The 27,566-nt window shown below is 37.7% G+C and overlaps 1 protein-coding gene across 7 annotated transcripts in view; it reads right to left on the reverse strand.

Moving 5' to 3' along the window:
• KIF21A (kinesin family member 21A) overlaps positions 1-27,566 on the reverse strand; it is a 94,389-nt gene that overhangs the window by 24,624 nt on the left and 42,199 nt on the right. For 4 of the 7 annotated variants that reach the window (XM_051629922.1, XM_051629973.1, XM_051629964.1 and 1 more), the window contains exons 7-24: positions 26,076-26,191; positions 22,381-22,576; positions 21,487-21,676; positions 20,619-20,682; positions 19,613-19,816; positions 16,227-16,265; positions 13,893-13,977; positions 13,612-13,729; positions 12,164-12,352; positions 11,048-11,247; positions 10,536-10,643; positions 9,983-10,051; positions 9,661-9,872; positions 8,830-8,983; positions 8,269-8,469; positions 6,836-6,937; positions 4,928-5,093; positions 4,399-4,419 (exon numbers count right to left, since the gene is read on the reverse strand). In XM_051629922.1, coding sequence (XP_051485882.1) covers positions 4,399-4,419; positions 4,928-5,093; positions 6,836-6,937; positions 8,269-8,469; positions 8,830-8,983; positions 9,661-9,872; positions 9,983-10,051; positions 10,536-10,643; positions 11,048-11,247; positions 12,164-12,352; positions 13,612-13,729; positions 13,893-13,977; positions 16,227-16,265; positions 19,613-19,816; positions 20,619-20,682; positions 21,487-21,676; positions 22,381-22,576; positions 26,076-26,191 — 2,434 coding nt within the window. The remainder of the gene's footprint in view (positions 1-4,398; positions 4,420-4,927; positions 5,094-6,835; positions 6,938-8,268; positions 8,470-8,829; positions 8,984-9,660; positions 9,873-9,982; positions 10,052-10,535; positions 10,644-11,047; positions 11,248-12,163; positions 12,353-13,611; positions 13,730-13,892; positions 13,978-16,226; positions 16,266-19,612; positions 19,817-20,618; positions 20,683-21,486; positions 21,677-22,380; positions 22,577-26,075; positions 26,192-27,566) is intronic. The other 3 variants (XM_051629930.1, XM_051629937.1, XM_051629945.1) reach the window with 3 other exon arrangements.

The following is a 27,566-nucleotide window of genomic DNA, read 5'->3' on the forward strand; positions in this document are numbered from 1 at the left end:
GATTCTGCAAGAAATTCTGAGCAAGAAGAGATGAAAGGAGCAATAAAGTTAGTAAAGGCAGTAGTGCTTTTGAGGAGCACCTGAGATGACTGCTAATAAACCAACAACTGGACAACAGTGGAGATATTTTTTTTGCTTATCTTCATTCTCATGCAGAGGCAACTGGGCAGTTTCACTACAAGGCAGGACACCAGCACATCCAGAGGAAATGACATTCGACCAGTCCTCTCAAGACCTGCACATACATGGCTGTGAGTCACATCCATGAACATTCAGATATCACAGGTGGGGAGGAAAAGCAGCTCCCACAGTTTCTCATAAAAGAGTAACTCCAGCAACACTTCAGGACTCAACTTCATGGTCATGTTAACTCTTCACAAGGAGAGGTAGAATCGCAAATGGCAGGTGATTCATCCACACACAAGGCAGGTGTGTTTTCAAAACCCATTCTGAGGGTCAAAACCTGAGCCTCTGATGCTGCTTGCACATCAGAAGAACCCTTTTTGTATGTCTACACTTGAAGGCTACTATAGGGTATCCCTGGAGCCTTCACTTCTCCTGACAGAAGAGTCTGTCTTCAAAGAAGAAGTGCTCCAGCCCTTTGATCACTCCTCTGGACTCCCTCCAATAAATCCATGTCCTTCTTGTGTTGGGGGCCCTAGAACTGGACATAGTACTCCAGGTGGGGGTCTCACAAGAGCAGAGGGCAAGAATCACCTTCCTTGACCTGCTGGCCACGCTTCTCTTGATGCAGCCCTGGCTGCATCACTGTTGGCTTTCTGGGCTGCAAGCACACATTGCTGGCTCATGCTGAGCTTCTCATCCACCATCACCCCTGAGTCCTCCTCAGGGCTGTTCTCAATCCATTCTTCATCCAGCCTGTAATTTTGCTTGGGATTGCCCCAACCCAGGTAGCAGGAACTTGCACTTGATCTTGTTACACTTCATGCAGTTTGCACAGGCCAACTTCTCAAGCCTGTCAAAGTCCTTCTGGATGGCATCCCATCCCTCCAGCATGTTGACCACACCACACAGTTGGCAAACTTGCTGAGGGTGCACTTGATCACACTCTTCATGTCACTGACAAAGATGTTAAACAGCACCTGTCCCAGTACTAATCCTTGAGGAATGATACTGGTCACTGATCTCCACTTGGACATCAGCCTGCTGACTACAACTCTTCAAGTGCAGGACTGTGTCAAATGTTTTGCACAAGTCTGGGTACATGTCATTAGTTGCTCCTCCTTTATCTACCAATGCTGTAGTCTCACTATAGAAGGCCACCTAATTTGTCAGCATTATTTACCCTTAGTGGCCAACACCAGTTACCTCCTTATTTTCTACATGCCTTAGCATAGTTTCCAGGAGGATCTTCCACGATCTTGCTGGGCACAGAGGTGAGACTGACTGGCCTGTAGTGCCCCAGGACTTTTTTTTTTCCCTTTTGAAAAACAGGGGTTATGTTTCCCCTTTTCCAGTCAGTGGGAACTTCAGCAGACTGCCACAAGTTCTAAAATATGACGGATAAGTGGCTTAGCAACTTCATCTGCTAGTTTCCTCTGGACCTGTGGATGCATCTTGTCAGGTCCCATGGACTTGCACACCTTCAGGTTCTTTAGCTGGTCTTGAACCTGATCTACCCCTACAGTGGGTAGTTCTTCATTCCCCCAGTCCCCGCCTTTGCCTTCTGTGACTGATGGTGTGGCTTGAGCACTTGCCAGTGAAGACTGAGGCAAAAAAGTTTTTTAATACCTCAGCCTTCTCTATATCTCACGTAACCAGGTTTCCCATTTTCTTCGGAAGAGGGCCCACATTTTCACTTATCTTCCTTTACCACAGACTGTCCTGGTTTGAGCCAGGATGAAGCCAATTTTCCTTTTGCTGATTTTTTTTTTCTTCAGTAAGCTTTCTTTTAACTAGCAACAGTGTGCTCTAGCTAGAGCTGACAAGACAGAGGAATGTTTTTGTAGCTGCTGAGTTTTCAAGGTCGCACCTTCATTCTCTTGGCTCAGACACTACGGGGAGATCTATGACCCCCCCCATAGGAGGCTGAATGAGACAGACAGCAAAACTGGCCAGAGATATTCCATTCCATATATCTACATAAGCTCAGAGGAAGGTCAGAGATCACAGAAGACAACTTCCTCCCTGTTTCTTCTTCTTCCCTTCTCTCCAGCCCATGGCTGGTGTCCAAGGAGGACTCTGTCCATCCACCACCGTCGACCCCCAGGCTTGAGCTCTCCTGACCATCATCACTCTCCACTTTCTCCAGCAGCAGCTCCAGAATTTCTCAGGACTGTTCCAGCTGAGGGGAGTGCTGTGGGAGTTGCTGGGGGTGGAGGGAGGCAAGAGGCTTTTGCCCATACCTGAACATATTTGTATATAATTGTATATATTTTCTTATATCATTCATTAGTGTTTAATTAAAGCTGTGTAGTTTAGTTTTCAATCCAGCCAAGTCTCTCTTTTTCTCTCTCTCCTTCCCTACCTGGGTGGGAGGCGGAGGGGATCGAGAGCATTGTTGTCTGACCTGAGTCAAATGGTGGCACAGACACAACTATAGGAGCTTTTCTTATTGCCCTTGATGGCCATAGCCAGATTTAATTCTATCTGGGCTTTAGCTTTCTTAACCTGTTCCCTCGCTCCTTGCATAATTTCACTTCATTCCTCCCAAAGTACCTGTCCTTGCTTTCACCCTCTGTAGGCTTCTTATTTGTGCTTGAGTTTGTCCAGGAGCTCCTTGCTCATCCATGCAGGCCTCTTGGTGGTTTTGCCTGACTTCCTGTTTGTTAGGATCTAGGGCTCCTGAGCTCCAAGCCAAGTGTATTCAAAGGGCTAGGAACTTTTGAATGTCAGAGCTGGAAACAGGCATCAAGGGAATGGTTCACAAGCACCCTGGAAATGCAACCCCTCTGTTTAGGATGATGCTGGCTGGGTACTGTCACTGAGCTGTCAGGCAGCCTGGTGAAATTGGTCTTGGGATCTGCTGCCACCTACACTTGAACCTCTGGGAATCGTGTCAGGTTACCAGGGAGCCCTTGCACCAACAGAGTCCCTGCTGACCAGCTGGCAGACCCAGCCTCAAAGCCTCACCACAACGGTGTCTGAACTCCCTGCAGCACAAAAGTTTTAGCCACTATTGATCTACAAGACACAGACCATTGCCAGTTTGGATTTCAGAGTGGATTGAAGTTAGTACAGCATATTCAGCAGAGATACACCCACAGTTATGTCTCCTTCCTATAAAGCGTTAGCATAGTCTTGAGTGCCATGGGTGCTTTAAAAGGCTCAGTTCATGCTTACAAAGTGTTAAAAAGCTTCTTTAACGAGATATACCCTACAAGTATTTTTTTTTAAAAAGCTAGTATTTCAGTGGATTTAATAAGTGTCTTTCCACTGCTCCAGATGATGTTAAGAAGTAAAAGCCTATCCAAAGCTGAAGAAAATTAAATGCTAACTTCCTGGCTGGAGAAACATTGCTCTCACTCCAGCAGGGGTGAATACACACACGTGCACACACATTAAGGGTCTAATTCAGACACACTGTGATGTTAATAACCACTGAGGTTCCTGAACGTACATTGGCTGTATGCAACAAGATGCCCTGACACAGATATTCAAGTGTTGCCTGTCAGGAAGCTGGCAAAGTTCTCACCAGCTCACACCAGATCGTGATCTATACACTTTCAGGCAATCTTGTGCTTTTGAAATGTTTCAGATGTCTATGTAAACTAGCACAGGACAGTGTAACAGGATGAGAAGTGGCACAAGACAATACCAAAGGAATTGTTGCTGACACCAGGAATATTTTTTTCAAGTTTCAAACAGTCAATTTTGTGGCAAAGAGCAAGGGAGAGGAGTAAAAAAAGGGTAATTTATTAGGAATAATTTAAAAAGCAATTACAACAAAAGTTTTGTCTCCTCAAAATCAGTGAACTCAACAATTAAACCCAATTGAAAAAGTGAGGTATCATCTGCATTCTGTACAATATTTACATTACAAAATGAGCTACAGAAGGTTAAAAATTACCCCCATGATAGAAATCACTTTTTTCAAAGCTAAAAGGATGAGCAGACTTTGTCACAACTACAGCAGTATTCTATAAAAAAATAGCTCTATGTAGTCTGAACATACGATAAGTTTGTAAGCAGCCAAGTCATAAATTTGAAATACAGCTCTGCTTACTGCATTCATTTCTTATCTGACAAATCCAACTAACATGAGGGTGGTTTCAGAAAGGAAGAAATGCTCTGTAAGCTCATGATACTGAGTACATTCACAGAACAGTTCATGCAAACTTCACGCACTCACAAATTCTAAGATGCACCAGTTAGTGACCATGAATGGATTAGTAACTCATGCAGCTGTACAGTACACAGAAAGCTAAACATACTCACCCAGCGGTATGCTATCTAGGTCTGTGTAAATAACAGCAACAAGGAAACAAAAGCAACACTCCAATCAAAACATATCCATTTATAAAAAGAAATAAAACAAAAGTACCCAAATGTATTCTAAATTTTTCTCAATATCATCTCACGAGAAGTAGAATAGATGCCGTAAGAGATACACGATGCCATTTTCAATATCACTAGCATAGGATGATTGCCTATCTAAAAATTTCACCTTCAGAAGTTAAAATCATACCAAATTGTAAATGCACAGTCTTTTGTAAAAATAAGAAGCAGATTATTTGAATTTTAAAAGTCTCCATAATAATAAAAAATTCTCTTTCTTACATTATACTGCCAAGGGGATATACTTAAGTTACATACATGCACTTCCATTGTGAAATAGAGTTTAAGGACAAGATGTTAAAATACAGCATCTATTCAGAAAAGAAAGTCTAGAATGCCCAGTACAGCATGCATGAAAGGGAAACGTGACATGCAGCTGACTACTCAGAACACAACATGACAAAATTACCTTGCAAAGCATGACCCAGCAAAGCATCAAGTTCAGGATTTAACTCAGCCTTTTCTTTTAGCATATGAAACAGCAGTTGGTTTTGAGTAGCACTAGTAATCTCCGTCTGTTTAAGGCGTCCCTCAAGAACTTTGATCTGAGCTTCTTTCTGAGCTGCTTGGAGACCCTGGGAGAGAAAAAGAAAGAAAAAGATGACAAACGCTTTATGAAAACTCTTTTGTTACAAAATCAGAATTGCTAGAACTTTTTAAAAACTACAAACACTGTGTACATTGTAACCTTCCTCTCACATCCTAAAGATCACATTTCAACTAAAGGATTTTTTAAATTTTTTTAAGAGACTTCTTAAGCATTCATTAATCTAGTGGCTAAGTTGGATGTGTCTCCCAAGTACAATTCCTAGATCCTTTACATTTATTAAAGTGTAGCAAGTATCTAAAAAACAACACCTCAATTTTTCATAACTATGTAGTTTTTAAAAATTAATTACTACCTATTATACTCTATAACAAACAGCAGCAAAAATTCCCACAAACCCAACCAACACCAGAACTATAATCTCTCCTACAGAACCACTCTCGTTGAACTTTCAGTTTCTGCTGAAAGATCTCATGGTCTAACTTGAGAAAATCCATTCTGTGGGAACTTACCTAGACCTATGGATTAATGGGAATTTTTTTAATTCTAGAAAACATAGTCAAGGAAATTTACAGAGATGGTTTCCAAATAGAAGAAACAGTAGGGGGAAAGGAAGGTACAACATGTCTTCTCAAAGACTTGTAGGATAACAGAGGACTTCAAGTGCTGGCACTTGAGAAAGAATTTTAGTACTATGGTCTTACACATTAGATTCTGATTTTATCATGAACCTAAGCAACATATCAATAGACACATTTTGCATGTGGAAACAAACACCGGATTAGACAGTAGGCATGACCAGTTTTGCAAGAAAATGTACCTTCAGTTTTTCTACATTTTAATTACTTATCAGAAAAAGAAAAAAAGCCCTCACATAATGGAGCTTTTCATCATGGTAAGAAGAAATTGTTAACAGAGTAAATCAGAGGCACCCTTTTCAGAACTCTGCTGCAAGGCATCAGATACCCATTTCAGACCTTGGATGGGTTGGAAAAAAAAAAAAATCAAGATTGAAATTTGCAGAAGCCAACATGCTTGTGGGAGCTTTCCCTTTTATTTTATTTTATTTTTAATACTAAAAAAAGCACACAAGCTTTTGATTGCCTGCATAATGATAAATCAAGGATGCAAAAAAAGAACAGAGAATTGGTCAGTGGAAGTGACCCAAATCCCATTTCAATAATCTCAAAATCTTTCATTTGATTCAGTGACACTGAGTATGGCCTTAAAACAGAAAGCAAAGCAGCAGCAAGAGCATATGACACATGTTTGCACAGGGTTATTAACTGCCAAATACTCATTTTAAAAATGAGGCTTTCAGAAATCCCCAAGGCTTTCAGAAAAAGCCCATATTGCTGTACTCAAAAGTAGAAGTCTGACTACAGTATGCCACACATCAATATATTTTAAAGGCTCATATTTTAAAGGAATTGTTTGAGCCAGTGTTTAAAAACGTGATCCTGAGTATTCTGGAGCTTGTTGAAAAACACTGAAGGACATTATTCATTTGATTACAGAAAGCCAGTGTTCTTATAAAAACAACATGAGGTAACTAGTGAAGTAGGCTCTACTAGGGGTTGAAAAACAGGTTGAAGGTGACAATGGGGCCTTCACACTGAGCACCAGCGTGACTCAGTAACACTGACCATCTTTGCTTTGTCTGGCTTACTTTTTACAGGTATAAATTCATATTAATTAGTCTTTATGTCAGCACAGCTCTGCTCCTGGTACATAGCAGTGTCTGGGCACACGTCTTACTTAATGCATTACCTTATTGATACCCATTGTGAGGAAGTGATCAAGCAGATACCGAGCTTCTGTCAAAGTGCAGGCATTTATCACTGCTGTCACATCCCAGGTCTCTCCTTCTTCCTACGTGGGCAACAGTCAGATAGTGAAAAAATGCATTTTTATTTTTTTAATTAGTTGTATTTATCATAGAAAACAGAAACAGTGAAGATGCTGCAATATCACCCAGTTTATCCTCATGGTATCTCTAAACCATGTATGACAGATTTTTTCCAAACTATCACCAAAACACCCCAGAGTACAGACTCTTGAAGTCTTCCCAGTCTCTTTCCGTGCTTCAGTTCCTTTCCTATTAGAAAGCTCTTGTCCACCTCCAACTCTTACCTCTTATTTCTACAAGCTAAGCTATTCACACTGGATCAAAAAATTAGTGTATTTCTTGACTCTCTGCAGCCTCCATGCATTTTGAAGACTTCTTCCCCTAGTCTTCTCCTCCTTTTTCTTGTGATTATTCTCAGTCAGTTTAAGCACTCTGGTACCCTTAAGAATTATTAAGCCTTGTGTGTTCACTACTTCCTTACTGGTGAAGTCCTGTAATCTTGCACCATGCTGTCTGAAATTCAAGAAACTCTGATGAGAGTAAAATAGTACAAGGTGCTGGTGATGTAACATGCATTAAAGCCCAGATTAACCCAAGGTGGGAGAGGAAGAACTCAGGCACTGCCATATAAAAATACTGGTAATACTCTATTACAGCAGAGACTGCATGCTGCCATGTGTCAAGAGACCTAGGACCTAGGACACTGTATGTGGTAGACTCCTCCAGTACAGGATGAGGCATGTTGTAGCAGTTTTCACAGTTGGATTTCACTGCTTTTGGTAATATTCAAATATACATCCAAGTATCTAAGAGACAATTTCCCTTTACTAATTTATTATTTGAAGAATCAACCTTAAATAAGCATCTTGGCCTGAAAAGGCTCTTTAGAAAGCCCAGTTCACAATTGAAAATATACTAAAAATGCCGTATCATAAACTGTTTATATAAATTCTTACCTACAAAATTCCTTTAATATATCTGAAATATACAAAAACAACACAAGGAAGTGGAAGCATATCAACAGCTGCAGGAAGATTATACAAACTGTTGGCGTTCAGTCTACAAATTATATTAATTTAATGCCAGCAGAATAGAAAGCATCAGCTTTGACACTTATATACTTTGCAATCTTAACTTGCATTATATTATTGACACCTAAGCTCAGATCAGAACGTTCCGTTGTATAAATACTCTATTTCAGACTTCACACAAGCTTTCACCAGTTTTCATCTCCTGGTTCAATAACTTTAAAGTCAAAATAAAATTCATTTCCAAATGAGAACATATTCAAGGCTAACACAGTTGCTTTTTTCTTTTCTGTATTTTAACATTTTTACATTAATGTTTGACCTACCTTTGCTTCTTCCATTTGCATAATGTTTGCTTGGCAGTCAGAAATGCTGTCATTAATGTAGTCTATATTCGCAGTTAGGGATTCCATCTCTTCATTTATGTTTTGGACATTTCTGTCTGCTTCACTGCTACCCCCATCCTTGATGAGCTTCTCCCTCCTCTTCGAAAGCTTTTCTCTTCTTTTTGTAAGCTCTTCACGTTGCTATTTTCCACAAAGAAGTAATTTTACATAAAAAAGAATCAGTAAACAAGGCATTTAAGCACCTTTTTGTTTTGTTCTCCTTTTCTTGTTATACTTCAACTAACATATCGTGATTTCTACATGAAAAAGTTATACAGGTGAATATATTAATATATATGTACATTATTCCATTACTGTGCTTTAATTCTATGGTCCAAATGCTTACTTGAGTTGTTTAGGGCTTTTTCATTGACTGCAATGGATTCCAATTACTTTGCCAGCACCAACATCACAGCAGCTCATTTACAGCAAATGTAAATGCTCTGTTATCCCTTTATTTAATATGACAATACAGCCAACAGTGTGTAGCAGATCACCCACCGTAAGTAACCTGTTCATATCTGCCTCCATGTTGGAAATGGTCATTCTCTGCATGATGATGTCAGTCACTCTGCGTTCCAGCAGCTGCCACTTCATCCTGGCTGCCCTTGAGGAGTAAACTCTGCTTGTCACTGCTTTCCGCTGGTACTTCTTGCTGTGATAAATTCAAGAAAAACATACAGCTAAGCCTGAAGTAGTCCAATTACACATTTGATTGTGGAAATTATCAGGCCAGAATATTTTTCACTGACAACTTAGAAAATTTCTTGCAGAATTTCTTCCAGTTTTTTACGCCACCACACAGCCACCTGCACCCAGCCCTGAATGCTACTGCACTCTAATATATTGCATTTTAAAAAGAATATTGAACACTGTGGCATCTTGTGCCATGCACCATTGAAACTGAATGCTGCCTAAGAGTTGGTCCCTGTTTAACAAGGGGATCTGCTTTGAACTACGGTGGAAGACCACCAATAAACACAGCACATTACATTGTGTTTATCAGCAAGTGTTTATTTGTATTTCAGAACACTGCAGGTATTGGACCACCAAGGGCACTTCTCTCGCAGAGCAGATTAGCTGGATTTTGAAATTTTGGGGTTTCTTCATGTGACTTGCTCTTTAACGTCATTTTCTGTTATTCCACACTGTCTTAAACCCACCAAACTCAAACTGCATTTGACAGTGGTAAAATGCCCACCTTATGAACACTACAGGACAGCAGTTGAAAATATAGCAACTACTGCAATAAGTATCATCATGAGATTATATGCTAGAAAGTCCATGGAATTTTCAGTTCTCTGGAGAGTGCTGAAGAGTTCTAATCCTTACCCTGTTCCATTTGTTGCATTTACAGATAATGCCTGAACCCTTGCAACAGGAATTCTCATCTTCTGCTGTGCTGCTGTTCTTGAACCATCGTGCTCGACTGATGAGCTAGAACTTGCTTCCTGTATAGGATGTTCAGGCAGGCTCAGCTTTCGACCTACTTTTCCTGCCACTTTATCAGACAGAGGCCTTACTTGCCGACGAAGGGCTGTAACCTGAAACAGAGTGCAGAGACTCCGTCACCTCTCCCCAAAACTGTGTCCTAAGTTACAGCCATCCAACATAATTCTGTTTTCAAACATGCATCACTGTTTTACCACAATACCTCTTCAGTTTTGCGACGTAAGATAACTTCTTGATTTCTTTTCTGGGCTTCCAAAAGCTTGAGCTGATGCTGTGACAAAATAGAAGCAGTACATGATATTTTTTATGTTTTCTGCCTTAAGACTGTATTGTATTAAAAAGAAGCTCTTTACACATTAATACAAGTTTGCAAAACTGTTGTGACATGAAGTGGTTGAGTCACAATTGCTTCTTGCTCGTTTTAATGCAGAACTAAAATAAGTGTTTCACTATACCAATTCCCTATAAAAATAAATATTTGCATGCAAAAAAATGGTAACAACAGATTCACTAATAAAATAATACTGATATACATATTCAATAGGCCTTCTATTTTCTGTTGCACTTATCACCTGAAGCTACAAACTGATTATCATAGAAATCAAACCAATTAATGCACATCTTGACTAGTGACAATATACAGGTACACGCCTGCCTCAGTGCAGGCATACACACACAGTGTGTGCCTGCAAGCAGATACACAACATGACAATAGATGCTAATTCCAAATTAAAGTTCTTTATCCATGAAATCACCTCTCGTTTGCGTTGCTCCTTTTTAAGCTGTGCAATCTCCCTATTTCTTCTAGATTCAGTCATTCTAGCTTTCTCCTGCTCTTCTTTCATTTGTTTCATCAGGCGAACCTGTAAAGAGGTCATCACTTAGAAAAGGTGTTCACAATGAAGTGCCGCTCCCTGCCCCCACTCGGCTGCTTCTTCAAATTGCCGTCTTCCAGAATATTATACACTTCTAGCAATTCACCTCCTCTCGCCAAGGTGTCCTTCACTCAGTGCTGAATAACAGCTAATAAGCAGTACAAGCTTCTCCATTTTTGATACTGTAATTTCTGTTCATTAATCCTAAAAGCCACTTCTCTTCCCCAGGAAGAGTCTAGTCTTCATACTTCTAGCCTAGTTTTCAGACTTCTGAGCAAGTGACAGCAAGAACAGGGTTATCTGGTAGATATTTATCCAGGAGATAACAGGAGATTTCAACCCATTTTTCAGTAAACACTCATTGTACAAAACTTCAACATACTGAAATATACCTTTGTTTTCTTCATCTCTGTCACCTCCTGCTGCAATTTCTTCAGCTGCTTTTCGTATTGAGACTGATTTTTAAGCAATCGTGCATGTTCCTTTTGTGCTGTTTGAAGTCTCTGCAGTTCTTTATTCATGGCTTGGAGTTTCTTCTCATATTCTGACTTGATTTTTTTTGCCTTTTCTTCTGAATAGGTCTCTACAGAACCTAGAGCAAAAGGAAAGTTCTTAATCTGCTTTTATTCAGGATAATAATCTGCTTTGACAGTGACAGCAGATGACTCCTTCCTCTGCACTTAGCCTTATCTGCAATATCTCTGAAAATTTTAATTTGTCTCTAGCTGTTGTCATCTGCTTCAAACTTTCCACCTAGCATGTCTTCTTGGATAAGAGATGAAGTTTTAACACTTTCCTTCTGATTTCTTTGTGCTAGACAACAAATACCCCGGTACATGAAGACACAGATACATGCTTGTTCACACATATTTGCACAGATTATAACCGTCCCAAGAGCCATCAAGCCTTGTATCCCTTTTCTGGCACAAAGGGAAAATCTAAGAAACAATAAGGGAACAGCAAAAGCATATAAAGTATATAAATATAAAACTTATATAGTATATTTTTTAAAACAAACAACATATTTCCCTGCAGTATTGTCCCAAAGTTAATTTATAGCTAAGGATTTCCTAAGACAGAGTTAGTTTTTCATCTCAATACAATCACATGTTCAAATTTTGGTCACTAAAACAACTCTGCAAGGCCAGTGATCATAGTTCTTATTTTTATGCCAACCAAAAGAAAGGGAGGAGGGAGGAGTGGGAAAGTACTTTTAATTCAGGAACTCTCTCAAGGACTATGTTAAAATGAAAGCTCCTAGAAAACTTAAAATACTTATTCAATCAAATCAAATACCTGATAGTAGAAGTAGCTTTTTAGAAAATCTCTTCAAATCTAGTATAAACTAGAATGAGTAAAGTATAGTTCACTGACATTTTGGGTACAAACCTATTTAAGTTTTCTGCAATTTCTTACCCCATTTGAAAAAGGAAGTGAGAGAAATAACAAACAATTCAATTTTAGTATCTTACACAACATCTAGATTTGAATTATTTTGTACTTCTTACCCAAGTTTTGGAGAACCTGATCTCTTTCAAGCTGAGTGTCTCGAATCTTATGTTGTAGCATCATTAGTTTCTCTTCATATTGTTTTTTCAGTGTTTGCAACCTTCGCTGGCTGTTCTCTAGCTCATCTATCAGCTTCTGCTTAATGGCTATTTCACAGGTGATATTTGCCAAGTCTGCCTGGTAATTTTCTAAAACAAAAGTTTTGAGTAATTAAAAAATCAAGATTTCTGTTAAAGTGACAGTGAGGATCACATAACTATAGATACCTCCTACAATGTTAGTGTCATTTCCTGACATATAAATTGTGCATAGAATTCTACACACAGCACAATGCAGCAAGCAAAAATATTATCTGCAATTCATTATAGTCTCCCCCCTAAACACTCTCCCCATCCCAGAACTGGGAAAGAGGCAAGTGTCTCATTGGATAACAGTTGTGTTGTAGTTCCTCACATTCAGATCTCAACATCAGTACTCTCTCCTTGCCTATACAAAAGCTGCACAGGCTGTGAGACTTCAGTAGCATCTCAGGGCTGGAGAATAACTGTAATTCATAAAACCAGATTATAGGTGGAAAATTTGACTGCCAGCAGACTCCAGGGGGAGCCTTTCCTTTCTCTAGCTCTTCAAAAACAGCAAAAATTCTGAGAAGAGAGGAGTCACTTCAATCATGGAAGTGAAACAGTGAAGGGAATGAGAAAAATAAGAAGAAAAAGTAAAGAAAAAGGACTAACTCACATGCTAAGTTTATAAAAGTTGAATAAATTTCTTTAGTCAGTTATGTCCCTTTTTGGCTTAAGATTATATGCTCCTGAATAAAGATACCAGTTGGTTTGTTTTTTGGGGGGGAGGGGGAGAGAGGCAGGGATGGTTCTGCAGCTCCTGCTAATAGTTTGTGTGATTCTCAAACATAAAGGAATCAACAGACTTGGTTTTCCCATTTGGCCCAACTCACATGAGAGAAGTGCTGTTGATGTCAGTCTCTGACTCTAGCAGTCCTAATTTGCATACCACACATAAGCCAGCTGTTAGTGCTTTTACATAAAGCCACAGCCCCTAAAAATGAGGAATGCTAATAGATGTTCAGCCTTTCAAAATTAAATTCTACCCATTTCCAGATTAGCTGAATGGAAGCTATTACTTTGATGTTTAGTCCTAAGACAAAAATAGGCCAGTACTTAAACCTTACACTTTGGATATCCTAACTAAGGAAGAAATGTGTTATCAAACACCTGATGGCCTCTGATCAATTTTAAAGCCAGTACAGGGACACCTGACCAGATGTACATTGCACATTTTAACACCATAACCAAAAAAATAATTTACTCAACATACAGTCCACAGAGAATGAAGGACAGGGGCTGGCAGCACACTATCTTGCCTACTAAAACCTAAGGAATGACAGGCAGTATTTGTAAAATTCTACAAAATATTGCACTGATATCACCTTTCTCATCAGAATCAGAATCTGATTCATCTGAGCTTTCAACAACTTCCATGTCATCTTCATCCTCATCATCTTCCTCTTCTTCATCCTCATGATCACTTACATCCTGAATTTCCTCCTACAAAACATACAAAATAGAAAGATGTTAAGCATGCCTGTACCTTTACATCCCAGTCACTTATGACTGTATTCACCTTACCCACTCCTAATCTCATTTCTGTAACTCTATAAACATTTAAACAGATAATGAACAAATGAACCAAGCACCTCTAAATACTTACTGCTTCCACTTCATTATTCTCTCTCTCTGATGTGCCTTTTTCATCTCTCTTCTCCTGTTCATTATCTGTGTTGTCTTCTTTAACACTAGCAGAAGAGGCACAGACACAAAATATTCACAAACTGAAATGGCATTTGCTTCCCATCCCCAAAACCAGTAAGTTGTAATTCCAAATAAAGATGAAAACCAAAGTGTAGTAAGCCAAAAGTGTTGGGCATGGGTAAAACACAACTTCCAACCTCCCACAGAGAGTAAAATAGTGCTTAATTACTCTTAATCTTAGCTTCCAAAATAATATTTATGATTAGCACATTGTTTTAGGACATATTGCACAACTAGGACAATCAGAATACACCTACTAAATTTGCACGGAAGTTGCAGTGTACCCAGAACAGCTTTTACAGAACGAAGAACATTGCGTGCAGGTACAACACACGTTGCAGGTATTGCTACACTCTCAAGCTATAATAGAGCCTATTGGACTTACAATCATCTGAATATTTATGCATAAGCCTTAAACAGTAATCTAATTTATCATACTATAACTATACTCTTTTAATCAGTTATCTACTTTGACATCAAGGGAATGCTCAATATAGGCCTTGATACAAAAACTAAGAGTTGAGAAATACTGATTTTATGCAAATTACAGCAGGGTTTTTTCTCTGTTCTGATTTAAACATTTGGTGTATTAGCTATTAGGAGAAGTCTTAACATTTTTAAGCGCACACTTCAGACATCAAATTCACATATAAAATTAAAAAAAAAACAATGGCACTCAGCAAATGCTGATGGATCAAAACTCAGTTCCTATAGCACTACAGGTGCAAAACCCAAACCACCCCAATAGGTGGGAAATCACAACAGAACAGGGCTAGACACCATGGTGGGTAACAGAAAAAAATGTGGTCAGGATTGTATAATGTAGAATCCACCTCACCTAACTTCAGCTGCATAAAAGTTTGGCAAGTCATGTGCTGTCACTGAACAGGCAGGGCAACTACAAATACACATCTTCCTCCACTGACACCAAAAAAAGCTCAGACTCAAGGTCTAACTCTTGGACAAATCCAATACTCACTGCAGAGACAAGACATCTTCAGTAAATTCGAGACACTATAGTTTGGCAAGTGACACCTAAAAGCCACCTTTGAAACAGCTCTACTCTGGACAGTACTAGTTAAGTGACAGTGCTTCCATGCACACACGACTTTTTTATATACTATTTTTTAACCTGTTCAGTGCCAACAGGTTCCTTCTGCCCCACTCATCACCAGTGAAAGCAAATCCAGGTTCCACTGACCATGTACAAGGCCAAAAGCTTTGGCCTGGACCATCTGAATCTGCAGCAGCCAGCAAAGCTGGAAGTAAAAAGCCTAACTAGATTTGTACAGAAAAAAATGCCAAAAAAGGAACACTGAGCCACGTAATCTCATTTCCACAGATCCTCATCTCACACAGTCCACAAAATGCTCTGCTTTATGTTGGTTGATAAACCTAAACTATAACAGATTTTAGCTGCAATCTTAATGCAGATTGAGGCAAATCCCCAGTTTCCTTTCTGCCAGCACACAAGATGGAGCTCAGCACTACAGAGAATGTATGTCTGCCTTAAAAAGAGGAGAGACAGGAGAAAGGCAAGCCAGAAGCTCTCCCAGGCAGAACTGGACTGCTTAATTTGTGTGCTGTTGATCTGTCGATTCACATCATCTGCATTAATTCAGTAGGGATCTTTTTGTACTGAAGTAGGCAGCTGAAAAATAAAAGCTCAGTTACTTGCGTTTTTAATGACACTATATTCCTCTTTTTAGAGCCCTTAATTGCTTTCTATGACTAACTGCTTCATCTACTGCTTTGGCTAAAACTGAACAGAAGGAATGGTCAAGGCTACAGTTATATGCTTTCAAAAGTAAAAGAAGCAGACTTAACTGAGGTGTGAAGGTCCAAGACCTTCTTGGTCTCATGTGCCAAAATTATTATTGTCGCACACTGCTTGCTTGACATCTCTCACCATATGAGCTACTGTGCCTTCCTCTTGCCTTTCATTCCATTCAGACCATGCAAGAAAGGAATCTGCTTAATTCTACAACAATTCCCAAAGGCACCATGTCCCCACAAACGCTTCCTCAACATTCTTCAATCCCAGAGTAAAACTCAATTGCACAGAGGTTTCTTCCAGTTAAAACACTTGTTGAAAGTAAAAACACAAGAAAGAAATTTTGAAAAGTGACATTATATACTCTGAAATACCTAAGAATCTGCTCAACATCTTTTCATGTATGACAACCAGTTAATTGAAATGACAGGTAATTAAAAACCTTGGAAATATTCCAACCTTCTTTCTTCTTGACTGCTTTCCTCAAGTTTCTGTAGCCTTCAAAAGCACGAGGTACAGTATTGGAAGGCCAAGCCAATGAAGGACAAACCAGACAGTGAAAAGCAAAAGTGATAAGAAGGTAAAAAAAATGATATATGAGCTTGTGGAGTTTAAAATGAAATTTTAAAAGATACCATCAAGAGACAACAAGTAGTAAAAAGGCAATACATTTTGCACAGTTGGAAAGTAAATAGAAAACAAAGAAGCAGCATTTGTAGGTTAACTAATCTGTCACTGTCAACAACTGTAAATTCAAATTACACTAAGGAAGAAGTTTTAGACATAGACAACATATTTTGCTTTGAGAATTATTTCAGCATGGATTTAAAAAATCTCCTAATTCTAGAAAAAGCTCTCTCTTGGCAGTGAAATACAAAAAATTGCAAGAAGCACTGCCATTGAACTGAAGTTATATATCCTCAGGAATATATTAGAAGAAAAAAACACAACAACGCACTAAGTTTTATATGAGCTGATACCATATTGCAATATAAAATAGTAATGAGAAAATTTTAGTAGTAATATTTACATCATATTTTCCGAATATAATTCATATAAAATATTCAAACTGCATTTCATTTTTTGTTTGGGGTTTTGCTGTTTGTTTTTAAATATAAAACAGAAAATTGCAGTTTATTTTGGTGAGATTCAAAAAGTACATGTCAATTATTGCTTGTTATTTTTTTAAAAGTTAACAAAAAACATGCATCAGAAGCAATGAGATGGGCAAAGTGTTAGCATTTTTACTTGTACTTTTTCCTGTTGAACAAATGTGGATGTATCAGCAAAGAAATGTCTACATGACTTATATAAGTGCAGAGATGACAAATTTCAACTACTGAAATTCTTGTTCCCAGTCTGAACAAGTTTTGAGCAAGACCTTTAGCTGCCTTCTCACCTTATACTGCCTGCCATCTTCCTTCAGTATCAGCTAGGAGCTAACATGTTGAGCCCCAGCAATTTTATCACTAATTTAGTTTAATAAAGGTTAGGGAAGTCAAAAGACAATAATCAAAAAAGGTAACCAGGCATGTAAGTCTGACTAACGATTGAAAGGGACATAGGAAGTTTGCTCAGGGGCTTCTGGTGAATAGGTCACACTGTGGGACACTCCAGTTAAGCATATCAGTATTTCAGTACCCAAAATATGACTGTTGTGTAAACTGTTTCTGATAAACTTTATGATAGAGGCTTATTAAAGGCTACAGATACATAGCAGTGCATACCTGCTGCTCATTCAGAAACTGGCTCTTAGACCTTCAGGCTGGCTCACAATTAAGTTAAGTAGCATGTATTTAAAATTATTCACCTTTCATCATACTAAACCATAACCAGGAAAAAAACAGATCACAAAAGATAATAGATGGGGCAGAACTACGAACTAGGCCTACCAATCCCATTTTAATAAGAAAATGCTAGCTAGACAACTTTAAAAGAACAGCAACCCTAAAAAGAGTACAGTAAAAGCAGTTAAATGCCTGTAGAAGACAGAATTAGAGCAAAGAATCCCTACCAACAGCAGGGTAAATTGTCCCTTTGAAATACATTAGCATATCCATTGCCAATTCCTGAAATTTCAATAGAATGATAATTCAGGATATATCCTGAACACAGACTTTGTATTTCATTAATTAGATAGAACCACTCTGCAGGTAACAACCATGACTGGCTAGCTGCATAACCCCCATTTCTAACATTTCTTAGCTTCTAAGGAATTTTTCTCCTGGCATATGCACCTTCGAAATTTATAAGTATTTATTACAAAGCAGTCCACAGATAGGCCAGCAGATAGATCCAAATCTTACCAGCACTATGAGAAGTATGATCTCATTCTATAGAGTGCAAGACCCACTTTAAGACGGAGTCTGGACCATCAAGACATCTCCTCCATCTTCGATTTTTCTGTGGTTCTCTAATGCTATAGTGCTAGGTTAGAAAACTGATCTCAAATATAGTTTCCAGCAGGTAGTTCCCACTTCTGGATCAGGTAAGTTGACTATCCCATTCACATGATTATTGCCCTGGTGTGAGCAACTGTGACTGGACACAGAAGCTTATTTTTCAGAAAAACAAACAAACCAAAAAAACCACCAAACCAAAACACAATATGAACAACTGTGTTTTACTACTCTAAGTAGTGACTATCTGCTACAATATATGTAGTAATGTTTGTTTTCTGGCCACAAACCTGTGTGCTCCCTAATACTCAGAACTCAACATAACAGTTAGTGCTCTATTTAAGCATGTATTTAAATGCATGCATGACTTTAAAATGTGTTGAAAAACACAAACCCAAATATATTTGGTTTTGCATTCACAGTTAAACAACACATTGAAGTGTCAGGCTAAAGAAAGGCTATGGCATTCATTCTGCTGATTTCATTTAATACCTACATCCTCCCCTCAAGTTCCTACACAAAATGTACTAAAATCCCCAGAGAAGTATAAATTAACTGAAAAATTACATGCAAAGAAAGTTGTTATTTGAGTATTCTTGGCAAGCAACAGTATTTGTGTGGTGAATGGATTTATACATATAGGACCTCAAATTGCAGATATCACTTCATACTTGAAAGTATTTCAGGTTTATATTGTTTTACTTTTACTCTTAACTTGTAGAAGAAGTCCGAAGGGCCTTTAGTAGAAAAAGCAATAGATGAAATACGGAAAATGTCAAGGAAAATTGAAAGATGGAAATCTCTAATGGAATCAAAGACTTGGTGTACATGAACAGATCCTTACTGTACTAATTGCTGTCTGAACAGGCATTTACACCAATGTCTGTGAGCATTTTAGTAGATGAGAAGTTGGACAGACAAGAACAAAAAAGCATGATGTTGCAGAGAATTAGGAAATCTCAACTTAAAAACATTCATAAAAGCAGAAGAAAAAGCAAAAGAAGCCATTCCAAGAGCTACCAAAGAATTCCCAGCTATTCAGAATATCTTTTCTTCAGAAAGCTGTTTCATTTCTGACATATGGTAGGAAAAAAAGTTGTGTTTTTTTTTTTTTTTAGAACTTCTGTTGAATTTCAGACTTTAAGAAAAAAAAAATAAGTGTGACAATTTTTGGAGAGCATTTGTGCTTTTACCATCATGCATAATTATACAGAAAAATTAATGATGAGAGACTTTTATTCTATACATACTGCATACTTCACTGGAAGAAAAGATGCAAAAGAAAAACACCTGTAACTTCAATGTGTACAAGGGTTTGCAGGAACAGCAGTATTGGATCTAAACCCACACAGCAACGATGAAGGAGTTTTCAAGTCTCAGTGATTAAAAAACTACACATCTTTACTCACAAAGAGAAAACAAATAGGATTATAATTCATACGCCACCTCTTTTTCCTTTTCCTTTCTTTTTTTTTCAGCTTTTCTAGATCTTTCTTGGCTATATCTAGAATTTCCATTGTCTCCTTCTCTGAAGAAAGCATAGAAGCAGAAAACGCTGACGGTCCGCCAAAGTATGTGGACCTTGTCGAAGCTCTTGACAAGTTGCGTCGAAGATTTTCATTCACTGCTTCACTTTCTAATAATTTTGCTCTTAAAAAAGAAAAAAAGAAATTGCATATCATGAATCACATGTATTGCTAATGCATGAGATGTATACTCCTTAGCATCTGTTAAATGTAATGCATTACACCTTCAGTTTAAAAATAAACTACAAACCAAGGTGAAGTCTCACAAAATACAAGTGCAGTAAATCCCTTGATGGCACCTATTTATACTATTTATACTATGCTTATGTATGTTGTGTGCATATCATATACCCTAAGCCAGAACACATATGTCTGAATAAATATACACACAGATACATGTACAGATAAATATCTGCCTACAATGTATGTATGCATACATTACATTAAAGCTATACAAAAGCTCTAACACTAACTGGAAATAGGCCAGATAATACTATTTTTCATTATACACAACCAAAAAATAGAGAAATAAAAATATCTAAAGTATTCCCTATTTTTTCTAATTTAAAAAGAAAGATTTTTTTTACATAGAATCGGAAAAAGTAATTGCTCAGTACTATCCTTTATATACGAAGTTAAGAAGCTACAAAACAATTGTTCCAATCCTGCTGTCCTTTGTACAACAATATGAAGTCATCATCACTATTGAGGCAACATCTTAATTTTGTTTATATTGGCAGCTTCAGCTTTAATATTTTAATTTTTTTTGTGGCTAAGAGCAACACCAGATGGCCTTAGAAGCTGAAGCACCATTGACCTAAAGTAATCTCCACACAGGAAAAAGGTATTTACATGCTAATAGTTTTAGTCCGTTTTGTTGGTTTTTTTTTTAACGAAAAATGTTCAAATACGTATTATGCAAATACCTGAGATCTTCAATTTCCTTGATATAATTATGAACCATGTTGCTAATTTCTTCATTTCCTTCTCCTTTGAAGGACAGAGAGAAACAGTGCAGGGGAAAAAAAGATTGAGAAACGATTGTAACTATAAATACCTGAATACAGCTACTAGCTGTACCAGCAAAGAGAAACAGTTATATGGGCTACACATTTAGATCTTGTCTGATTTGTAAAATATATTTTCTCCTTAACCTGCATTAAGTTTTTCATTCCCCCATGTAATATGGTCAGGATTATTACAAGTAATTTTTATCATTTCATTTGTTTTCCATATTAGCACCTTTTAACAACACCTGTACCATAAATCAAAAGTAGCCTGACAAACAGTCCACAAAATGAACAATTCAGTCATGGTGAGTCAACTGGCTGAACATTCTGTGAGGTGAAATGCAAGCCAACATTCATAGAATCATAGAACTATTCAGGTTGGAAAAGACCCTTGGGATCACCAAGTCCAACCATCATCCCTGCTCTGCAAAGTTCTGCCTTAAACCATATCCACCAACACCCATGTCCTCATCCAAAAAAAATATAAAGTCTATATATAGCTAAGCATACAAGAAATTCCTAGCCAAAGGTATTATTTCACATTGCTACTTGTCCTAAATGAATGGTCAAATTAGGGGACCAAATTATTTGTATTAACAGTAGTCTCCAGAAACAGAGGAAAGAATTAGATGGGGGCCTACTCCTGCTGAAGCAGGTCCTGCATTACTGTTAAAAAGGCATCACTTGATTCCAGGGGACCCATGAAGCAAGAACATATAACTGATGTTAAGTTCATAAACTTATTAAGCAGTTTACACACATGCACAACGCACCCACAGCATACCTGCTCTGGCCAGCACTTGGTTGGCCTGGTCACTCATAAGTTGTGTTATTCTGGCTCTCAGTGCATCTATAGTCTCTTGCATTGCTTTAATTCTAACACGCAGGTTGTTGTTTTCTGTTTGCAGCATTGCATTTTCATGAAACATGTCGTTGATGCTTTCCACGCCTTCTTCATCTATAATCCTTTTACCCTTACAAAAGTAAATGCATTTTATTAATAATTAAGGCTGACCTACACATGAAAAGTTTTTAACAGAGCAAAGGCAACCCCCAAATTATTTTAAAATCCAAGTAGTGCTCATAGCAAAAGACAATGTTCCCTCAAAAATTTTAAAATAATGGATAAATGGATGGTTCCTCATAAGATCAGGATACTATCTCAAGGATAACAAAGAGTGAGACAATCACATTTGTTGTTGAAAACATTTGTTTAAAATTTCAGGAAGAAAGTGGCATTGTGTAGTATGAGTATTCACCTTGTAGAAATTAAAATGCATTTTTAAAACAAATTGTCTTAGTTGTCTAGTAAGATTTTAAAAGCAATGCACAGTAAATGTACACATTCATTTATGTGCCTAAACTGTGGTCATTTTTCCTTTGGAAGTGACTATTTCTCATTGCTGAACATGACAAGGTCAATTTTTGCCTTTCAAAAAGCAAACAGCATGCACCATCTGTTGACGTCACTGACTTTTATTGATGCCCCTTTTCTCTGGGGATGCAATCTTGGTTTTCTAAAAATGTCTAGTATAGTCACTGAAATTAGAAGTATAGTTGAGATTAGGGTTGCTATTGAAATTCTTCTAGCTTATGAAGTAGAAGCAGCCAACAGAAAAAGAAGCTGTAGAGCTATAGGCATTTTAAAGCAGATGAAATCCTCAGAGGATAAACTTACTGTTTTGTATTCCATGAGTTCCATCTGCAGCCGTGTAATCTCACTGCGCAAGGCATTTATCTGTTGACTAGCTCTATCCTGATTAACCATCACCTTGTTCTTGATGTTCCGTGCCCGATTGGCATACTTTAATGTGTTCAAGGTTTCCATGAAGTCTCGATCTGAAGGGCTCACACAGGCTATCATGAGTGTTTGACTGGAAGTTAGAAACATAAGTAAGCATTTGCACATTAGAGAAGCTACTCAGTCTTCAGGTGAAACATGAATAGTGACTTCATAACATTTGTGAAAATATTCCTTGAGCTCATTCACAGTAGAAGACTCTAAACCACAAAGTTCAGCACTGTTATATTTTGTGTTACTCTAGCATAACATGGGAGATGCCAGATCATTAATTGTTCTATGTGTAACATTACAAAAACATTTCATTGGTGTTCCTAGAAAAGTTTTTCAAATTATATTCAGTTTGCCTAATCATACATAAACTGAGATTTAGGAACTTAACATCAGCCTAAAGTCCCAGACAGTGATTTGGATCATGCAGTTGTCAGGACTGCCTACTCTACTTCCTGAGCTGCCTGCCCACTCAATGTGAAAGCTGCCTTATCTTAGCTGCTCATGCATGCACAGAACTAAAGGTACCCATTGTCTACCTCAGATTCTACTGAGATCCAGACTGCCTGAATTCTCCACTGCAAGTTATCTCCTGTTATCCAACAGAAGCCCAAAAAGCTCCTACTTACCCTTGGTACATCTGGCTATAACTGTATTTATTTGATCTTTCATAACACCACTGCTTAGAGCACATCCACAGAAAGCAGAAAGACCTGAGCTCTCGGCCCAAGAGGGCTGTAAACAACCATCTTCCTTTCAGGTTGCTACAACATTCTCTAGCCATCCCACCATGGGCTCTGCAGGGTGAGGAAACACTCCCCGCTCCAAATGAAAGACAAAGCAGATAGATCAGCAAGAACCAGTGGGACAAGAGCAGAAAAAGGTAAAAATATTTTCATTCCAGCCATGTGGTTTCATAATTTAACAGGCATATGGAGGAAGTGGGGTCCCTTCCCTGAAGCACAATCATTTCACATCAGATGAAAACAGCCTGGAGGGGACAGAACCAGAGTCCCAGCTGCAGATCATACTCAGAAGGTGCCTACATGGTCTAAAATTCTCAACAGATAGGAAAAAACACCTACATTTCATGGACTCAGTACTCCCCTGCTGGCTTTAGAGGAATTTGCTTCTCTATTGCATATTAAAGCTTACGTAGTTGCAGTAGGATTAGCGCACTGTACCCAGGGCCATGGAGCAGTGTCTGTGTTAGGCAGACTGGATTCAGATCTTTACTTTCTATAATTTCAGAGTGTGACAAACAAATTAATCGCTGTAAACCTTTGTGAGGCAAACAATTTTCTTCACTGCACACACTGGGAAACTAAGCTGGAAAGAGGAACTAGCCTGAGGCTACAAGGAAGACGCGGTTTCAGCGATGCTTCCTCAGATCTCCTACATAACTTTATGTCAGCTCTCCAAACTGGTTGAGTTTAGTCCTCAAGATAAGACCATGTGAGATTAAGAAAAAAAATTTAATTCTTAAATCAGGACTACTTGTGCTTTCAGTTGAGAATGTGATTACTTTTGTACACCTCAGAAGACTGGTTCTGCTAGGTGTCTAGTCTTGAAAATTGAAAAACTTCAGCTCCACTTCCCTATCTGAACTGTGTCATGGACTTTTTTTTTAAAAAAAAATATTCTACTCCCTTAATTTTAGCACTTCTTTAAACTGCTCCCCTGCCCCAAAAGTTATGAAAGTTTTCATTTTTCACAGGTGTTATAAAAATCCTTTAAAAAAAATCCTTTAAAAAGTAAGAACTTACTTGAATAATTCAAGAAACTTTAAAATTTAAATTTTGCTTCAGAACTGTTATAGCATTATATTTAAAATCAGGATTATGATGAGAATAACACAGTGAGACACTGCTTTCATCATTATTAACTTGAGACTTACTGCAGTCTAACAGGAATCACTACTAGTAAATATTTTCTAAGTATTTGCAAGAGAGAAACAATAATGTAGTCTGTAATACTTAGGGTGGAATTTTGAAGGCTATGGAACATGCTTACAGAAATCTAACAATCTGAGTTGACAGAAGAAAAACTACACATTTATTAAAATTTAGCTTTTCCAGACTTTTTGTTTGTCAATGCACAGATAAGAAAGTATTCAAACTGTGTTAATATGTGTAACTCTTCCTTAACAGCAAGTTGCTAATTTCACATGTCTCAGCATACATCACATAAATAAGTACTGGGGAGGGGCGGGAGGTGGAGTCCATAAACTTAACACCAGTCAGAAACAGACAATTAATATATTCTGAATATCCTTGAAAACGCCTTGGGACAGCACTTGCTATCCATCCATTGTACACGAAACTATGCGACTGCTCCTGAAAAACAGGAGGGGGAGCAGTGGAGCTGTTAAGAAGGGAAATGTTTTAGTGTCGAAATAATGTTTCAACCAAAGTGCAATTTTAGAAGTGGTTTGAAAAAATGCTCAGTAGTTAGTGCCTTTGGTACAAAATTTACTCAAGAAATGCTATTTTTGTTTCGGTTTTGTCTTTTTTTTTTTTTTCCCCAGAAAGAGCTTAGAAGAGCTATGTTCTTTATTTTTGCTAATTTTTTCATAACTCGAGTTTCTTCCTCCTTTTAGCACTTCTGAAAATTCTAGCTTTAATTTTAGTATTTTTGTCTGGCTTTTTGCTTTTCCTCACACTGCACTGCTACAAAGTGTTACTAGAGTCCTCCCTCTGTAGATCAGAGCAACAACTTAAGAATTATCTTACTTCTCCCTTTTCTTTTGCGAAACGCCCAGAAAATTTCCTGCCCTTCTAAAAACAGCAGTCAGCCATGGTGGATTAGAGGGATAAAACTACTACCTTAATAAAAGATAGGCAACTACTGTCCCTTTTGTGTTTGCACATGTTAATGTTACAAATACAAAATTTATATTATTGTAATAGATTTGTTAATGTTTGCTTAGACAGAGCTTCCAGAGACCAAAGCAACTCTTTCTTGTCTGTGCAGTGGGTACACAGATCATGCTTGTACAAACAATTCCAGTGATACACTACTTTATTAGTCTGTAATCCAACATCAGATAAGTAGATGTATACACCATGCTTTGAAATTCATAACCTTTACACAAAGATGACAGTGCCTGTGGTAAGCTAACTCCAAGCTTCTGTGCATGGCATTTGGAGCAAACAACTAAGTGCCACTTAAAAAGAAAAAGTAACAAACAAACAAACACTCTGAAGGGGAAACTCATCACAGCTTTAAAACTATGCTGCAATTAATAAGGCTGTAACACAATAACAAAGTTTAACATTTATGCTATCTACAATCTGAAGATGGAAAGGACTGGTTCTGGAAATGGTAACTTCTAAGTAACTTGAAGTCTCATGTCTAGCAAAGCTACAATAGCACTGAAAAGAACAATGCAAAAATCCTCTTTAAAATCTTCTGCCTGTATTGCCAGCATTTTCTATTGTGACAGTAATTTATTTTGGGAACCTCCCTCCAATAAAGAGAGTGGATATTTTTATTGTTATTCAGTGTTTTGTTTCCTTTCTCAAGACTATGTACTCATGCCCATTCACATTTAAATACACGAAATATTGTAGTTTTCATACCTGTTTCCCCCAAGAGAGTCTTGAAGAAGCCTTGTAAGCTTTGAATCTCTGTATGGTACATGAGTTGCCTTCTTACTTTTATCTCCCAGTGCACTTATTACATTGCCAAGTGCCAGCTACAAAAAACCAAATACATAACACGCAAATTAGAATCAGTTCCTGAGTAGTTTTATTTTTAAAACAGCTATAAACTGGAGTCTGCATGTTGTGAAAACATGAATATACTCAGGAATGTTAAAATAAAATAAAAAAAAAATATCTGGAGATTTTTACATTTTACAGTAGACATCTATAAACTTTTGTGCTATCAACAATGAACGAGATGACTTGCACTCTGGTAAATGCAAGTGCTAAGTGCTTAACACTATATCTGGGCACCACCTCTTGGTATGTCAGTCACAAACTAAAGTTTGAATGGTTTCATGTAACAAGGAATTACTTTGAATTATTATTAAAGCTGATCTCTACTTCTAGGAGTAGCTATATTATTTTAAAATTTATTTCATCAATCTGATTTATACTAGATTTAGAATATGGGGCATTACTATGAAAAAACAACACCCAGAATTTACTGCCTTACAGAGATGAAAAAAGGAATGTCTGATGAAGACTGAAGCATTTAAGGCTTGACATTACATAGTCCATGGCCATATATTTCATTGCTAAAAGCGACTAATTCGTGCTTCTAAATAGCCTAAAATTTGGCTGTAAAAATATTTTAAACGTGCAACTGCATGTACTTCAATCATTATGTCAAATTAAAGAACATTCCTCTAGATGGCACCCTGTACAGCCAGTTCTTAGTCTGGAAACTGGTCTTACTGCATCCAGCAGTGGGAGAACTGCACACACACCACATCCTGTGACAGCTTTGAAGTGTTTAAAGCACTTTCAATCTGCTTCCCGAAGCTGAGGTCTGGTATTTACAGTAAATGAAAGTTTTATGATCAGATTCTTTTTGGTTTTTGGTTTTTTTTCACCTTCATGCATTCTGCATCCTATTTGTTAAGGATACATCTATGTCATCTAAACCCACAAATTTCTGTTGGCTTTGTGCTTATACCCATGATTAAATTCTCTTTCTCTTCAATATAACATAAATTAGAATAGCCACAGAATATAACCACTGCCTACATGGCAAGAGATTCAATAAGAAACTTGTAGTTGCAGAATACCTCTCTGGTACTACACACTAGACCAGAAAAAGTGACATGTTTTCACATATAAAATAAATATCTATTTCTGCATCTTTAAAAGAGAATTGCACAGTCTCCACACAGTTAAGTAGCTCAAAACAAAAAGTCGTGAAACTACAAACTCCACTAATAATCACCAGCTCTACTTTTCAGTGTAGTCAAGTAAAATATTTAGTATGATAGACTAAAAAAAAAAAATACATAGAGAGCCAGTGCACAGACATTACAAAATATTAAGTTATGCTATGAATAAATAAATAAATCTTTTTACTTAGTGTTCTGTCTCAGGTTGCTT

The sequence above is a fragment of the Apus apus genome, chromosome 1 (assembly GCF_020740795.1).
Source record: "Apus apus isolate bApuApu2 chromosome 1, bApuApu2.pri.cur, whole genome shotgun sequence".
Classification (NCBI taxonomy): Eukaryota; Metazoa; Chordata; class Aves; order Apodiformes; family Apodidae; genus Apus; species Apus apus.